At 34.9% G+C, this 16374-nt stretch overlaps 3 protein-coding genes across 3 annotated transcripts; 2 read left to right on the top strand and 1 right to left on the bottom strand.

The window, feature by feature from the left end:
* The first annotated feature begins 1957 nt into the window (after positions 1–1957).
* DIM1B (Ribosomal RNA adenine dimethylase family protein) lies at positions 1958–3646 on the top strand. The gene is made up of 2 exons (XM_011084862.3): positions 1958–2485; positions 2741–3646. Exons 1-2 carry the CDS (start codon positions 2072–2074, stop codon positions 3494–3496), a joined length of 1170 nt encoding a protein of 389 aa, XP_011083164.1. The 5' UTR covers positions 1958–2071; the 3' UTR covers positions 3497–3646.
* A 992-nt stretch (positions 3647–4638) lies between these two features.
* On the top strand, positions 4639–7401 carry LOC105165747 (protein translocase subunit). The gene is made up of 3 exons (XM_011084864.3): positions 4639–4993; positions 5130–5251; positions 7049–7401. Exons 1-3 carry the CDS (start codon positions 4738–4740, stop codon positions 7214–7216), a joined length of 546 nt encoding a protein of 181 aa, XP_011083166.1. The 5' UTR covers positions 4639–4737; the 3' UTR covers positions 7217–7401.
* Positions 7402–8475: 1074 nt separating this feature from the next.
* On the bottom strand, positions 8476–13956 carry ROT3 (Cytochrome P450 superfamily protein). Its single transcript, XM_011084865.3, has 9 exons — positions 13383–13956; positions 11806–12133; positions 11398–11547; positions 11054–11332; positions 10860–10949; positions 10640–10718; positions 10381–10487; positions 9752–9879; positions 8476–9173 (listed from the first exon to the last, which is right to left on the bottom strand). Exons 1-9 carry the CDS (start codon positions 13613–13615, stop codon positions 9083–9085), a joined length of 1485 nt encoding a protein of 494 aa, XP_011083167.1. The 5' UTR covers positions 13616–13956; the 3' UTR covers positions 8476–9082.
* Positions 13957–16374: the final 2418 nt, after the last annotated feature.

Genomic DNA, 16374 nt, shown 5'->3' with positions numbered 1-16374 from the left:
TTTATAGGCCTAAAGGATATATTTAAGGATGTCTTGTAAGGGTATTTTTGTACATTTATTTATTGCATACCAAGTTAATTTTTTTTAAGTACATGTTACTTTATCATGTATAATATCTGACAAATAACACTTCCTGCAACAAAGTTAAAACCTAAAAAATTATATGAATATCATACCAAGGGAAAATTGTATTTTCGTTCCGTGACTTAGAGTATTTTTACTTTTGGTCTCATTGATTACGATGTTCCCATTTATGGTCCCGTAACTTTAAAAATATAATACTTATGGTTCCATATCACTTTTTCGTTAAATATTCTATAAAAAAAGGTCATGTAGTTGTTAAGTGCATATTACAAAAAGTAATACTGCTCTAAAGTTATGGGACCAAAAGTGAGAATCAAATAATTAATTGGATCAAAAGTGCAAAGATCCTAACAGCAACGTGCTACCCACATGACATTTTTTATTAAAATATCTAATAAAAATGTGCTATGGTACAAACAATTGTTACTTTTTAGAAATTAAGGAATAAAAAATGAAAATCTTATAATTAATAAAATATAAAGTAAAAAGAGTTTATATTGTGGAACGAAAAGTGTTATTTTTTCTACAATTAGTATATCTAAATTGATGTCATAATTAACGCCGTCAACGTTCGGATTTCTAGCCGTTGCTCTTTGATGGACTTTATTCTCCCGTTGACTCTTGAGGTGTCCTTTCCGTTAGCGTCGGTGGATGCAAAATTCCAAAATATTTGTCAAATCATCACTATCTTTATTATGCTTTCCCCCTACTTTTTCCTAAATCGTATGATTTCTTCTTTGACCCCCCCCCCCCCCCCCCCAAAAAAAAAACAGTTGAATAATTCATTTCCTGTGGTTAACTTTTTGAAATGTTTTTATTATATTTGAATATTTTAATATTAATAAATATCGATGTGGGCTATAATATATTATTTGGTGAATGCATTTCAAGACATAGTGGAAGCAGGCCCACGATGTAAATTGAGGATGGCTTTTAATGCTGAAAGGCCCAAGCAGGTCCTAGGAGCCATCTGCTAAGGATGGGCGATTCACGGCGCATATGAGCATTTAGTAATAAACTTATAAGGTACCAATATTGATGCGACAAAAATAGTTTGGTTTTAGTGAATACAGACGAGACGTTAACACTTCGATACTTAAGTTAGTAATATATTAATAGTGGAAAGATAGCATAAAGATCAATAAAAAATAACTGTGCAGTTTATGTGTACATAATGTAACACTCAACTTACCAAAATATGAGTTGAGGTCTGCTATGTATAAGTAGGCGTTGTTAGGATATATACTCGTGGCTTTGACTGCGTGGTTGCGATTTGTCTAGGAACAAACTCTATTTTCCCTATTGTGTCGCCATGTGTCCCAACAGATTGGGTGCCGTGATTATCTCTTTTCCTATCTTTTAGGTGAAGTGGCAACATTTTTTTCATTCTGCATGGACGTTTAGGGTGTAGCCACTTGGCTCTACGTCTGTCTGGGCTTCAAATGGCTCGGGCTATTCTATGTTCTCAATAAATTTGGGTTGAGGGTCTTCAGGGGGCTGTTTGAACGTGCCATTCAGTCTATAAATTAGGAGTAGATAATATGAATCTTCATAAAAGTAAATTTCAATTATAACATAAAATATAAATGAAACACAAATAGGGTATATAAAAAAAAAAAGTCGAAAAACTATGACAAAGTAATATACGAGATGTATTTAATAAGCAAAATCCTTTTTTAAGAGCTTTAATTTAGAAAAAAACATATACATGTAATTTAATTTGAAAATTCCAACTTCCATTATATATTTATTTTAGATAATCAATTTTTAATTTTTCTTCAATCCAAAATAAAAAAATATATTTCTCTTAATAGTATGAGATCGTGTACTATCCTACGGCCCATTAGAAGTTCTAATTGTAAGGCCCAATGTTCTGTTCTTCAGAATCCATCAACTCCATTTCCCTCCTTTTTCAACTGAATTTTCAATTGATTCTTGAAAATCAAGAGAGAATTTTTTGCAAAAGAAAAGAGAAAAAAGAATTTGAATGCTGCATCGGCGAAAATCTCTTTCAGATCGTCTTCTCAATCCCAGTTTCGGTGGACAATTTCTCAGCCGGTGCCTCCGGAAGAAGTCCAGCCGTGGATACGGCGACGATGTATGCCGGAAAAGCAAGGCTGGGAAACATGGAGAGCAAGATGAAGAAAAAGAAGGGAGAGTGCGTCTGTTGAAGAGCCGAGGCCAGCATCTTCTAACCAACCCACGAGTGCTCGACTCCATTGTCCGTACTTCGGATATAAAACCCGATGACACTGTTTTGGAAATCGGGCCAGGCACTGGGAATCTCACGCTCAAGCTCCTTGAAGCTGCCAGGAGAGTTGTGGCGGTCGAAATCGACAACCGTATGGTCGAGATTCTGCGTAAACGTGCCGCTGAGAGAGGATTCCAGGACCGCCTCAATGTGAGGTTTCTTGAATGTCTGATTTATGCACTTATACTATTCGACCAAATGCCTATGGGAATTCTATGAAGCTTTCTGTTCTAAGTTGCACACTATTGGAAAATAACTAACAGGTTTGCTGAAATTCGGTGAAGGGATTTTTGCCCATGAAACTGGGGTTCGCTTAGTTAGGTTTCTGTTTTAAGGTGTTTTAACTTGTGTGTGTGGAACCTTTGGGCTACTATTAGCTAAAGTTTATATGACTTGGTTCTGCAGATTGTCAGTGGTGATGCGCTGAAAACCAAGTTTCCAGAATTTAATCTTGTTGTGGCGAACATTCCTTATGGTATATCGTCGCCGTTGTTGGCTAAATTGGTTTACGGGGTGAACGTAAATCCATTCAGAAGTGCCACACTATTGCTTCAGAAAGAATTTGCGAGGAGGCTATTAGCCAAGCCGGGCGACTCTGAGTTTAACAGATTAGCTGTGAACATGAAGCTGGTGGCTGAACTGGAGTTTGTGATGGACGTGAGCAAGAGGGACTTTGTACCATGTCCCAAGGTTGATTCTTCCGTCATCAAAATTTATCCTAAAAGTGAAATCCCGGATGTAGACCTAGAGGAGTGGTGGGCGTTCACGAGAACTTGTTTCAGCAAGAAGAACAAAACGCTGGGTGCAACATTGAAGCAAAAGAGGAAGTTGATGGAGCTAATGAAATTGTCGAAAGCTGAAGTGTTTGCTGACGATGGTAATCCAGAGTGCCATGATGATGGGGATGAAGAATGCGATAGTGATGAAGGGAGCAGCGACTCGTCTTTGAACTCTGGAACTGGCATTGGGTTGTTTAGGACAAAAATCGTCAGGATTTTAGGATCTGGTGGATTTTTGGAGAAGAGGCCTTCAAAACTGTCTAATGATGAGCTTCTGCAGCTGCTGTCTCTGTTAAATGGAGCTGGGATTTACTTTCATGATGGAACAAAGAAGAAAGATACATGTGAAGCTGCTTTTGCTGCTTGTGATGATCTGCTGTAACACCTGCTTTTGGCTGTAACTACTGTTCTATTTTATTCACCCTCTCAAGGCAAGTGCCAATGTTAAGACTGACATAATTACACCTGTTATGTAATTGTTAAGGTTTTGTCGAAATTACACTTGTTATGTAATTGTTAAGGTTTTGTCGAACGATGTTTAGATAAAATTTTGCTATCGAAGTATTTAAAACTACATGTGGATAGAAAGGTTTAGATATGAGAGAAGGATTAAACGATTTCAAATGTCTCCTCTAATCATTTGTGACAAAAACATTTAAGTGAATATATATTCTTTGTTGTAATAGCATTAAGAAAAATTCTTATATACAAATATTTAAAAGAATAATAGAAATTAGATGTTTAAGTTATTATCTTTGAGGTGGAAATTTTTTGTGAAGAATAAACTCAATTCCATTTAATTTTTTATTTAGCAAAAAGAGAGACTATTCATAAAATTTGCTTAGAACAAGATCAATTCACATGGATGGATTGAACTTTGAAGTGTTCATTTGACACAATGTAAAATTTAGGATAATTACACTCCTCCATCTTGAAATTTTTTATAATTATATGTAAATTTTTTGTGGTTTGAGAAATTATATCTATTATCTGTAGTTTGCTTTCGTCTATTTACTGAATTTGCTGATATTAATCCAAAAATAAAAATTTATGAAAATTGATATTTGTCCTCGATGGCTGATTATTGACTTATTGCAGGTCAAATAAATTTTTTCATACTAAACTAATTTTATAACGGTGAAGATATATCTCCTCATATGCATTAATCATGAAGACGTATGAGGGTAATTCGATAATAAAAAATTTATTTAACCTGCAATAAGTTAATAATAAATCAATCATGGGTTAACATAGATTTAGTCTGAGTCTTTTTTGTTAAAATCAACAAATTCGGTGGATTTTGACTAACAGAAGAACTTATTTGTTAAATATAAGCAAACCTTAGAGGTATTAGATGTAATTTCTCAAATAACAGGGGTTCTACATGTAATAATACCAAATTTCAAGGAAAGGGAGTGTAATTATCCCTAAAACTTAAGAGGGATGTTTCTGTAAAATAGCAATAATATGGGGGCCAAAGTGAAATTAACCGAAAAATATAATACCTTTTACGTCGTCGTACGAGTCTTCATTTTCCTCCTGTCTCCACAGTTTCCATGTTCACGCCGTCAAAACGCCATCTCTCACTCGGTATTCATCTCACAGTCTGATCACTTCACAGCAATGGGTTTCGGAGCATTTAGATCCATAATCCGACCCGTATCCAGGATCCTATTACCCGCTTCTCGTTTCTCTCCAGCAGCGAAAACCTTCTCCACCACTTCTGCGCCGGAGCTCCGCCACCACTTCTCCCCCCTCCCTCGCAATCTAACCTGGATTCCTCCGAGCAGTGCCTTCCACAGCCTTACGGATACCAGATACCCGAAACGTAGACCTAGTGACAAGCCTCGCCGGAAAAGAGCCAGCTTGAAACCTCCAGGTTCGGAAGAAGTTGGGGTTTTAGGGGTTTTGACATGCTTACATTTATCTCATTATTGTTCAAAACTTGAGGTGCTGTGTGATTAAAGATGCGAAAGAGCAGTAGAATCATTAATTGATTGTGCAAAAATTGTTAGGTCCATATGCGTGGGTGAAATGTGTTCCTGGGGAACCCATTCTTCCGAACCAACCAAACGACGGAAGTGTGAAGCGAAGGAACGAGAAGAAGAGAATCAAACAGCATCGTGCTTTTATAATGGTATGTTTCAACTTTATGACAATCTATAGAGTTGATTCAATTTCTTTGTCATAATGTTATTTCAATTTGTACGGGAGCTTAGGATGAGATTTGTAGTGCTTGCAAAGTGATTCAGATACAAATAGTTAGAGTCTAACTAGCAAGTTTTAGAATCAATCTCCGGAAGGCTGCAATGACCATTTTGAAGAGCAGTTATAAAGAGGGTACATTCTAAAATTTTATCTTAATGGTTAATGTATACTTATTGGTGATGAAGATCTTGGAGTTGTCAATGATATATGCCTAGTTTAGGAGGAATAATGAATTAGTACGGTGTTGGATGCTCTGTATCCTCCAAAATCTTAGCATATCTGTATGATGAGCATGCTAGAGGATGAAAGTTAAGAACTTGATTTTGTTTCATTCACGAAATGGTTTCTGTTATACTGGAGAACTATCTCAAATGTGTACTGTTAGTAGGTTTATCCTGGCATGGATTGATGTTACGCACTCATGAAATCACATAATACTGTTATGTTAATCAACCAAAGAAAACCTCTTACGCTATGGTTGCATGATTAGTTAGAAGGGTGTTTGTCTAAGCTTTTCTAAAACATCTTATAAGATGTTTTAGGAGCTTATAAGATGTTGGATCTTATTTTAAAAATAAGCACCTAAAACATTTGGATAAAATAAGATGTTTAACATGATAAGGTCTTTTTGTTGGTAAAATGACCAAAAATGACATAATATTATTAGAATCAAATAAGTGCTATTTCTTGGCATGTTTTGGAGTTAAATCTTTTTAAAGTACTTTCATAAACAATACACATTAGTTTAATTTCAAATAAAATTTAGTAAATATTTTTTTAAGAAAAATAAATAATTAAGGAATTATTACATATACTTTTGCATCAAAATAATAATAACATTCATGTTAGTCGAATATTAACATAAGTATATTTGATATAATTTTTTTTTGTTAATTGCAATGACTACTTTTAGTCATATTATTTATAATGTCTTGAATCTATATTTTTTTAGTAAATATAATATTGATAGAATTTTATTTTTTGTGTAACTATAATAATTGGAATCAATTATTAATACATTATTGTGACTTGTGCTATCTCTCAAGCTTGACCATGAATGAACCGTATAAGCTAAGATTCAGCTTAAAAAATTGTTTTTATACTTGAGCTTCAGAACAAGTGAATAAGGATATTCGACGGTCCAGCTATGTTTATTTTCATGCATGTAGGATGGTTATTAGCTGGTATCTCTTTCATTGGTTGCTGGTCCTGGAAGCTAACTCCAAGTTGCTTCTGGCAGCGGGTTTCTTCGAGGGGGAAATTGGGACATATTCAAGAAGGCTTTTGTTTTATTTGGTCATGTGAACAACATTTCATGATTATTTTCAGCTTTGAAAAAGACTCTTGGAGGCTGCCCTAAATCTTCTCAATTGCGATGTCAAACCTTAATTTGTGACTAATTGAGGTTTCTGGAACAGATTGGTTACCATATCTTTCAGTATTGCTACCGCCTTTGACCGATGTCACAATGGCTTCTGAATTAGTGCTCAATCAAATGCTCAAGAGTTACTCTTTTTGTCTTTCTTAAGGAACTTATAGCATTAGTTTTAGTTCCCATCTTTAACAGCTGTTCTTTTATGTGAGATGCTCATTTCAACTGCTAAATACCCTTGGTTTTTGGTTTGCCCTGGCATCCTCATTCTGGATTTTCATTTTTTTATAGTGACCAATCTATCCTCTGATTCTTCTTATCCTCGTGAAGATTGATTGATTTATCCTGGTGTAGGCTGAAAAAAGGAAGCGCAAAGCTCAGTTGCAAGAGGCTAAAAGAAAAAAGATCATGAAAAGGGTGGAGCGGAAAATGGCTGCAGTTGCAAGAGAAAGAGCCTGGCAAGAAAGATTGGTTGAGTTGAAACGGATTGAAGAGGAGAAGAAGAAAGCAGCTATGGCTTGATTTACCCTGTTGTTTTTACTTAGGCCGCGACTGTTCCCCTTTAAGTTAGACACATAACCGTTTCACATATCATATGAAAGCTTTGTTATTATGACAGATGGAGTTTGAGGTTTTTGAATTGTTGCACTGATTGGCCTCTTCAAGCTCCAGTAATCTCCGTGGTTTCATTTCTATTTTTGACCCAAGTCTTGTGGCCTTTCCTTCACTGCCCCTACATTGAGTCGGTATATCTGCGCTCCAATGAAGCCAAAGAGGAGCCTATTGAGAACTACCATTTGCAGTGCTAATGCAAGTGGAGTCGAAATTGTTCAGCCTGAAGACTGCCAATAAGGAAGTAATTGTTTCTTCTACTTACAGTTCTTTTGTTAAACAGATGGTGAACCCGAAATATCTTGATAATGTGTGTGCTTCTAGCCCAAGTGAGAGAGGTTAACAGTTTATCCCCTGATATCTGCGAGATGATGCCAAGCTTCTATGTTTTATTCCTGTTCCTTCACTCTGAAATATGGTTCTTGGCTGCAAAATGTGCATGAACAAGTCCTGTCTGGTTATCCTGGCTTAGTTGTGTGACCTGTAAGAACTACTAAGACATCGGGACTAATGACTGAGAAGCACATGAGGTGCCACATTATGGTATTACTGTAATTGGGCCATTGGACATATTATGTATAGTGATATCATCCAACTGCATATTGTTGCTGTCGGATGCCAAATCTGTTTGATGCAGCTCATATACTTCTGACCATAATTATGTCTTATATCTATAACTTTCAGTTTCAGGGAACGGAGAAAATGGACTTTTGGGAGGGTGAATCACAGCAATCTTCCTTAAAATTTAATAATTTTAATACAATTATGAATATTCTAAGTTGATAGAAAATTACAAATATTCTTTTCAGATAAAAAATAATTATGTAGTGTCTAAACATTAAAATAAAAATTTTATTATATTTTTTTAAAGAAAAAGTGTTTGGAGAAAATGTAACAAAAATTAGGATGAGTGAAGTAAATATACTGCAATTAATTCGTATTTTTGTTTTAAATTATATAAAATCGTAATTCCAACTTAAACGACATTACGAACAGTTCTATACAAAAGTTGGTTAAAAACTTAACAGATCTAATAAAATGGGCTCACTGTTGATAGACGTTAGCAGATCCAAAAGAACATTGTTCACTCATCTAAACCCAAAAATCCGTAGATCAATTCCTACGACTTCGGTCTGAAATCACATCTAACCACATCCAGTTCTAAGACATCGAGCAACAAGAACAATTTCCACAATACAACAATTATTGAAACAACTGTTGGAGATGAAATCATGATCCAAATGTGTGCATAAACAAAGATATCTATCTTGTCCATGTTCATGTCCAGTCCAATACTTCTCCCAGCCAACTGATCAAAATACTCGTGTAGACATTATTGATGGGATACCGATAAAAACGGACAGCATGGGACTGGACCACATTGTACCCTTTCTTGTGGTTTACCATAATCACCCCAAATGTTCTTATCCAAGACTCCAACTAACAGTATGGAAACATAATTTATGCTAGAGAACGAAGAAGAATCATCATTTGCCCCCAACTTGCAACTTTTTTGTCGTACCACGGCCTGAAAGACCCCTCTCCTTCAATGAAGACATTTCAGACAGCGAAGGTGGGGCAAACTCTATAATGTAGTTTTAGTACCCCATGTTCTATATACTTATCAAGATTTCAATCATATTCGTCTACATAAAAAAAGAAAAAAAAAAGCACATGGTATTTGATGAAGCCGTTAACTAAAAACCAGTTAAGGCGAGGCGAAGCGGGGTGGAGGGTGTTAAGGTGTAATGGAAGCAACTTTTGTTAGCTGCAAATTCATTGCTGTAGGGGCATGATGGTGATGGGAAGCTTCCTCTTCATTCTGACCGTCGGGAAGTAGATTATTTCGTCCTTCTCGGCAGCCCATCTGCAGAGGACAATGGGAGAAAGCTCATTTTACCTACCCATTATTTATCACTATGATAGCAACATCGTGTTTGCAAACTACAGAAGAAAGGAAAACATGAACAAACAATACGCAACTGTTCAGAAATTCCCAAATTGTCTATTGCAAATCTGAATTACGTCTTGTGTTGCAATTACCGTATACACGACATGTATCCCAAAAAATTCTAGCATGTAAATGTACTAGTGATGTTTTCATTACAGAGGTGCTTATTACACTGATGCGCCACCCTATTTGTAATGAAAACATCACTATAAATGTAATAAACAAGAGTGTGTAATAAATCAAATAGTAGGGGATGGGTTTATGTGATTTTACTAAAGTTGAAGAAGGTGTCGGTGTAATTTTCTTATCATAGTTTACCCTTCTACCCCCCGAGACATATAGGAGACTTTTTCCCACCAGCAAAGACCTAAACCCGACCAATCATCTACGATTATTTTCTTCAGCAGAATTTAATTATTCAATTTTGGACCCAAGAGATGTACTTATTTACCTAAATTATTTAAAATTTAAATCCAAGAAATGAACTTATTTACCTATAAGTCGTAACAAGATGATGAAGAAAAATCGAGATTTCAAGCCTCGAGAGTTCCAGACCGGGACATAGCCTCTGCCCTCCACCAAACGGCGTAAAAATATTGCTACTTATGGCGGCTCCGACTTTCTGTAGAATACAACATAGGGAAACAATCAGAATGCAATGTATGTATTAAAAATGATAAATTTTCTGGCCTTATGTTCTCATCGGACAAATAACAAGTTGGTAGCAAATGTCAATCACAATAAAGCAAAAATTATTCTATCTCATGGATAATTACTGATTATATCCCTTATTTCCAAATTACAAAAATACCCTCTCCAAGTTTCTGTCTTGAATCTGTTGTAGAGGAGAATGATTTAATATTTAATATTTTTGTGCAAACATTATAAGCTTGAAATGAGGGTTCGGGTACAGTCAGTAATTACACTAACTCTCTAGGAGATGGATGTAATAAAACATACTGAGAGTTTTGTTGTTGTAATGCCTAACAAAAACATAAAAATCGTGCATGTCCGAAATTCTTACTAAGTTCTTTCGAGTGAACCCTACACGCACTCCAATTATAGGATGGGTATGGAGTCACTCACGACACAATGATCAAGACACGGGGTAAACGGGTCTCACCTTCCATCTCCACGGATCAAATTCATAAGGGTTTTCGTAATTCATCTCATCCATGTGAATGGAGCTGAACGATGCCAAAACGCACCATCCTTTAGGTATCAAGTAACCTGAAAAAGCGTGATGAGCAAAAGTTGTTAAGCTTCTTCTGGTGATAAAGGCAACAAACAAGTCCCGAAAATAGAGTAAAAATCCACTCACATTGAAACATTTTTTCGAGCAAAAAAATGAATGTTATCATAAAATCTAACAAAAGTTTAACCTTTTATTTTGACATCCTTGAGAGCTTTTCTCCACACCGCGTTGATGATGTTTGCCAGTCTAAGAGTTTCACTGATAACCTAGTCATGACGAATAAATTGTTATAGGTTGCGTGAAAAAATAAATAAATAAAAATCAATTGATGAGCAATATTTTTTCTAAAAAATAGGGTACTCGAAACGAAATTATTACTTTGAATTAGTGATTGGAAATGGTCTTACATCTTGAGTAAATGGCAAAGACATGTAATCTGTCCAAGAATATTCTTCACATGTCTGATCCTTTCTGGTCTTAAGTTCCATGTTCTCATCCTTGCATTTTGAGAAAATAAGGTAAATCATAATCAGTACATGATTTCCATGAAATCTTCAAATTCGAAACCAACAACATTGTTGAAAAATCAACATTTACGTACCAACAAATGGGCTAAGGCGACAGGGTTGTCGACCAGAAATTTAACCGCTAGTGTCATGGCTGTCGGCACAGTCTCTTCTCCCGGAATCATCATTTCTATTATGTTCCCACTGATAAAATCCAATGGGAGTCGATGCTGCTGCATCTCGTCAGAGTCCCCAGTGTCACGTAGTAGCACATCAATTGCGTCGTTTGGTGGCCCACTTTCTTCTGTTTTCTCCATTGCATTTTTCCTCTCCTTTATAATTTTGTTAACCATTTTCAACAGTCTCTCCTTTGCCTGTCGAAAAAGAACAACACTTACAACGCTTGGAAAGACTTGAAAAGTAGCAAAAATGGTCATACCTTCAAAGACTTATACAGTCGTGTTCCGGGGAGCTTAATCGGCAGACAAATTAGGCCTTTGATGAATTCCTCGAATTCCCTCTTCAGGAAGTTCATTTCTTCACCTGGGCCGACACTCAATAGCACCCGGACTAAAATTTCAAATGTAATCTGCCATATTACATGAAAAAGAAATCGTTTCAGTCATTGTTGTAGATAATTCTTAGGAGGCCTAGAGGCCTTGAGTATCAAACAATCACAATGTTCCATGTATGGTACATGCATGGTAGATGTCTACTGCATGCATATTTGTGACTGCCCTTGGAACTCCAAGCCCCACGACCTCCTAAAAATGACGGAGAAAAGCACACGCACAAACACACACACACACACACCCAACACTATGTGCCTGTGTACCAAAAGACCGACCTTTTTGGTTTCATCTTGAACATAAACTTGGCAACTTTTGTTCATCCAATTCGATAAGGAGAAGCGGACAACATTCTCTATGTCTCTAGTGATTCGGGACTTGAATTGTGGCGATTTCAAGAAAACTCCGATAAGGGCATGCACTCTCTTGTGCAATGACCCGTTCATTTGCAGTATCGAGGATTTCCCTAGAAGTTCAGTGATAGACTTGGGATAACAAGGTATAAAAGCATTCCCATGGTTCTGCAAAATCATTCTGTTCACTTCAGCGTCGGTAGACACTACTATTGCCTTCCCCAAAATGTGAGTTCTGAAGACATTCCCGTACCTGATCCAACAGACAACAAACAGAAAGGCTAAGCAGAGTTGGAAAAATTCTAGCCCAAATCAGCTCACATTACGCTTTCATGTCACTTGTGGACCATTTAAGAAGAATAAGCAATCACAAAACAAATACAAGAACACTTGCAACAAGGTTAGTTTAGTGAGGGTAAACCTAATTCGGGTAAAGACTTTCTTCATAACGGGAGCCGTAACACAAGAAACGGAAACTCCCTACATCAATACTTGACGTAGTTTAGTTTAAGTAAACCATACAAATTAAGGCAAAATGCTTTACACGATTGTATAAAATTATCCCAACATTTAAACCATTATAACAACTCAGCACCATCCATGATTTAGTGGTCTTCCTAACTTTACCATCACATTCTCTCAAGTGCTTTCCCTGTTAAAAGGGATCAATATATATATTAATTAACCACTTTAGTACTATAACTTTGCTTCTACTCATAAACTTATTCAATTAATAACTAATGACTAATCATACATGTCGGCTCACAGAAATAAAGTATTAGATAAAGAAAAAGCATGCATTTATCCCCACCAAAAATGGAGCGGAAACGGCATAGATAGTCTATTATGAATTATTTTTACATTTCGTAATTCATTTTATATATTAGCTCCACATGTATAAAATTCATAGTACCTGTGTATTTTAAGAAAAAAAATTAAATATTATATACTTGAATTAAAATATGTGATGTGAGCCTAAAATTCACATGTAAATTAAGTGAAATTCAAGACTTTTTGCCCCTTCAAGTTCCTACATGGTTCTATCATATGTGTTAAAAAAAGAAAATTCTAATCCAGATCGGCTTTGGGTAGCCAGTAAACTTGTCAAGTCATAGGTCACTTTCTTTAAGTGTACTATATTCAAGTCTGGCCTAACCCTATCCGAGTTAAAATTTCTGGTGTTAAAACATCTAATTTCACCCCAAATCCAAGAACTTTTTAACTCCTCTACTGTCCCAAGAAAATGGTGAAACTTTTCCATTCCGAACACGTTTTAACTAATGAAACTATAGCAGTAATTCCTGAAAAGAGCATGTCTTTTCACTTCCACAAACACACACACATATGAACTCATCACCATGAAAACACACACACACACACATATGATGTGTGTACAGCAAATGAATCTACAACAGAAGTGGAAAACCAGTTCTCATCAGACAGAAGAAAAAGGAATTAAACAACATGAGTACTCGTACAAAAAACGAAATTCCTATTCTTACAGAGATTTACGCTTGTCCATGAAGCTGACAGGTTTTGAGGTATAACCACATGCTATGAACTCCAGCGTCTCTCCTATCAACGGCCAACCCCAACTCCCTCTCGGAACAGCAAAACCCCCTCCATTTCTCTCCACTTCATTCCTTCTCATCATCATCCATACCTTATAAAAAACCCACAAAACCGGCAAGAATAGAACCACCACAACCCAACTGTCCGAAATCAGACATCCCATTACAACTCTATTTTCTGCCAAAGAAATCAAGAAATATTTTGTGGGCTTTTCTTTGTTTTCTTAAAGAAAATTGCTTCTACCAACCAACATACATACATATATATATATATGTGTGTGTGTGTGTGTTTTGTGAAGTATATAGGAAATGAGTTCGGTCAAGTTTCTTGAAAGAAGAAAAAAGAAAGAACTGGCTCTAGCTCTGATGGGGTCTGAGACCTATACACTGCACACGTGCAGTTCTATATATGCAACCCTACGAGTCTAGAGAGAGAGAGAGAGAGAGAGATGGGGGAGTGTATGATTTTATTTTTATATTTGATGATGGGGTTCATTCGTTTTGTCTTTGTTAGAATGAAATGAATGGGGAGGGAGTGTAAGGAAGAGTGAATCTTGTTTCAAGATATGAATTAAAGGGTTGCAAATTCTTTGCCATAAATGCAAAGAAGGCCATATCAGGCCCAACAATTCTCACACGCTTTTATCAATTTTGTCTTTCTCTCCTCCCTTCGGATCATGTTGCAAACCATTTAGGTCGAGTTCGAACTCGATTGACATGAGTTGAGCACGAGTTTCAGAAAAAACTTGATCGACAAGTACATTACAAAAAAGCTGCACACAAATAAAGTTAACAAAAATTTAATGAGTCATTTCATCAAACATCTTGAAAGTAAAATTTATTCAAAAAATTTCTTCAATTTCAAAAAAATATTAATGGGAAGTCGGAGCAAAAGTGTGCCATGTGCCGATGGATTCATGAACGTGAAGTTGGAGTTATACAATTTTTTCTTCATTTCACGGGTATAGAATTTTTGAATGCCAAATTTATCCTTAAACTCATTTTTTTTCTTTAAAACACATTCGGTCAAAATAATAATTTTAAAGTTTTTGTTTCTTTTAATCGTAATCAAAGATGTTTTCTTGTCTCTCGTTTCTTTTCTAAACAAATCGAAGAACCTAATGGATCGAACTCATCCTTGGCTGCTACGAAAGATATCGGTAATCTCACAATTTTTTAAAAAAACTCTCACCCACTACTCCATGTTTCTCTCTCTGCAAGCTTCTCCATGTTTATTTTTCTTATAAGTTTCTATATTTTTAATAAACTTACAATTACAACATATATTTTTCTATGTCATCTCACTCTACGGTTCTTTCTTCTCGTATTATTTTTTCTTATCACAATTTTTTTTCTCTTCGTCTCACATTATAATTTTTTTTTTATATGCTCACGAAGACAACATGCATTGATGACTAGTATTACAAACACCCATACTTGTATCTATATGTACACACATATATGTATATATTATACATACACATATATACAAATAAAAAAAACAGCCTCATTCCTTCTCTGCAGCCCACCCCAACTTACCTTTTCTTTTAAATTTTTGGTAGAATTAAATTGATTGTGATTTCATAACCTACTAATTATAAAAAAAAAAAAAAGTAAAAAAGGATTTCATAACCTACTAATTGTAAAAAAAAATAAAAAGAGATTTCATAACCTACTAATTATTAAAAAAATAAAAAAAGAATTCATAATCTACTAATTATAAAAAAAATAAAAAATAGATTTCATAACCTACTAATTATAAAATTAAATAAAAAAAGATATCATAACCTACTAATTATAAAAAAAATAAAAAAAGATTTCATAAGCTACTAATTATAAAAAAAAAAATAAAAAGAGATTTCATAACCTACTAATTATTAAAAAAAATAAAAAAAGATTTCATAACCTACTAATTATAAAAAAAACAAAAAAAAAAGATTTCATAACCTACTAATTATAAAAAAAATAAAAAAAAATTTCATAACCTACTAATTATAAAAAAAATGAAAAAAGATTTCATAACCTACCATTTTAATGAGAAAAATTTAAATGAATTAGATATCATTGACATGGGATTCTTTTGTTGATAAGTATGGAATAAAAGTGTAATTATGATAATTATTTGAAAATTAAATATATTAATTAAGAAAGAAAGTTATAAATATGAGAGAGACATTGATACAGTGATGATAGTCACTATCATATGTGTAAATGTGGTAGGTAATAAATATGATAATGATTACATTTTATATGACACGTTTTCTTCAAAAAAATTGGAATATGTTATATATTGAAAATATATTCTCGTAAATAGTTACATACTCGGAAAAAAAGTATTTAAAGATAATTTTTTTTACAAATAAATAAAATTAATATGATTTTTAACTCAATTCTTGTCGATGTATTTTCTACTTTGGATTTGTGTGAGCCTTATGGATTTCTTTTAGAAGGCTGCCTCAGTAGGGGTTGATGATATAGATAAACGAGACATGTTTGTTGTAGACAGTGAGATTTTAGCTCAACTTGTTCTGTAACGAGGCATTAATTATGGGTTTTGTTTTCATAGACAACACCAAATAATGTGGCTTGCGACTCAATCGGTGCCCTGTTATATGAAGTATTGTCGTCTCTGACGTATGAGTTTCATAATTTTGTCCTAAAAAGACACTTCATAAGGGATGAGGTCTTTAAAATAACCAGTCTCGTAGAGAGATATTGTTTATTTTGGCTTCGGTTTAGACGCTTCAAAAAATTATTCGATATAGTACCAGACGCGTGTCAAACATGGATACGGCTCGGACACGCCTCAAACACGTGTTGGACATGACATCCACGTGTGTGATATTATAAAATCAAAAAGAAAAAGAATACAGTATTGGGCACGCTTGTTGGTGCGTCTGACATGATTTGGAGGCATGTCCAA

This window comes from Sesamum indicum, linkage group LG6, assembly GCF_026168435.1.
Source record: "Sesamum indicum cultivar Baizhima isolate 11 linkage group LG6, ASM2616843v1, whole genome shotgun sequence".
Lineage (NCBI taxonomy): Eukaryota > Viridiplantae > Streptophyta > Magnoliopsida > Lamiales > Pedaliaceae > Sesamum > Sesamum indicum.
This window is presented reverse-complemented; position numbering and strand designations above follow the sequence as displayed.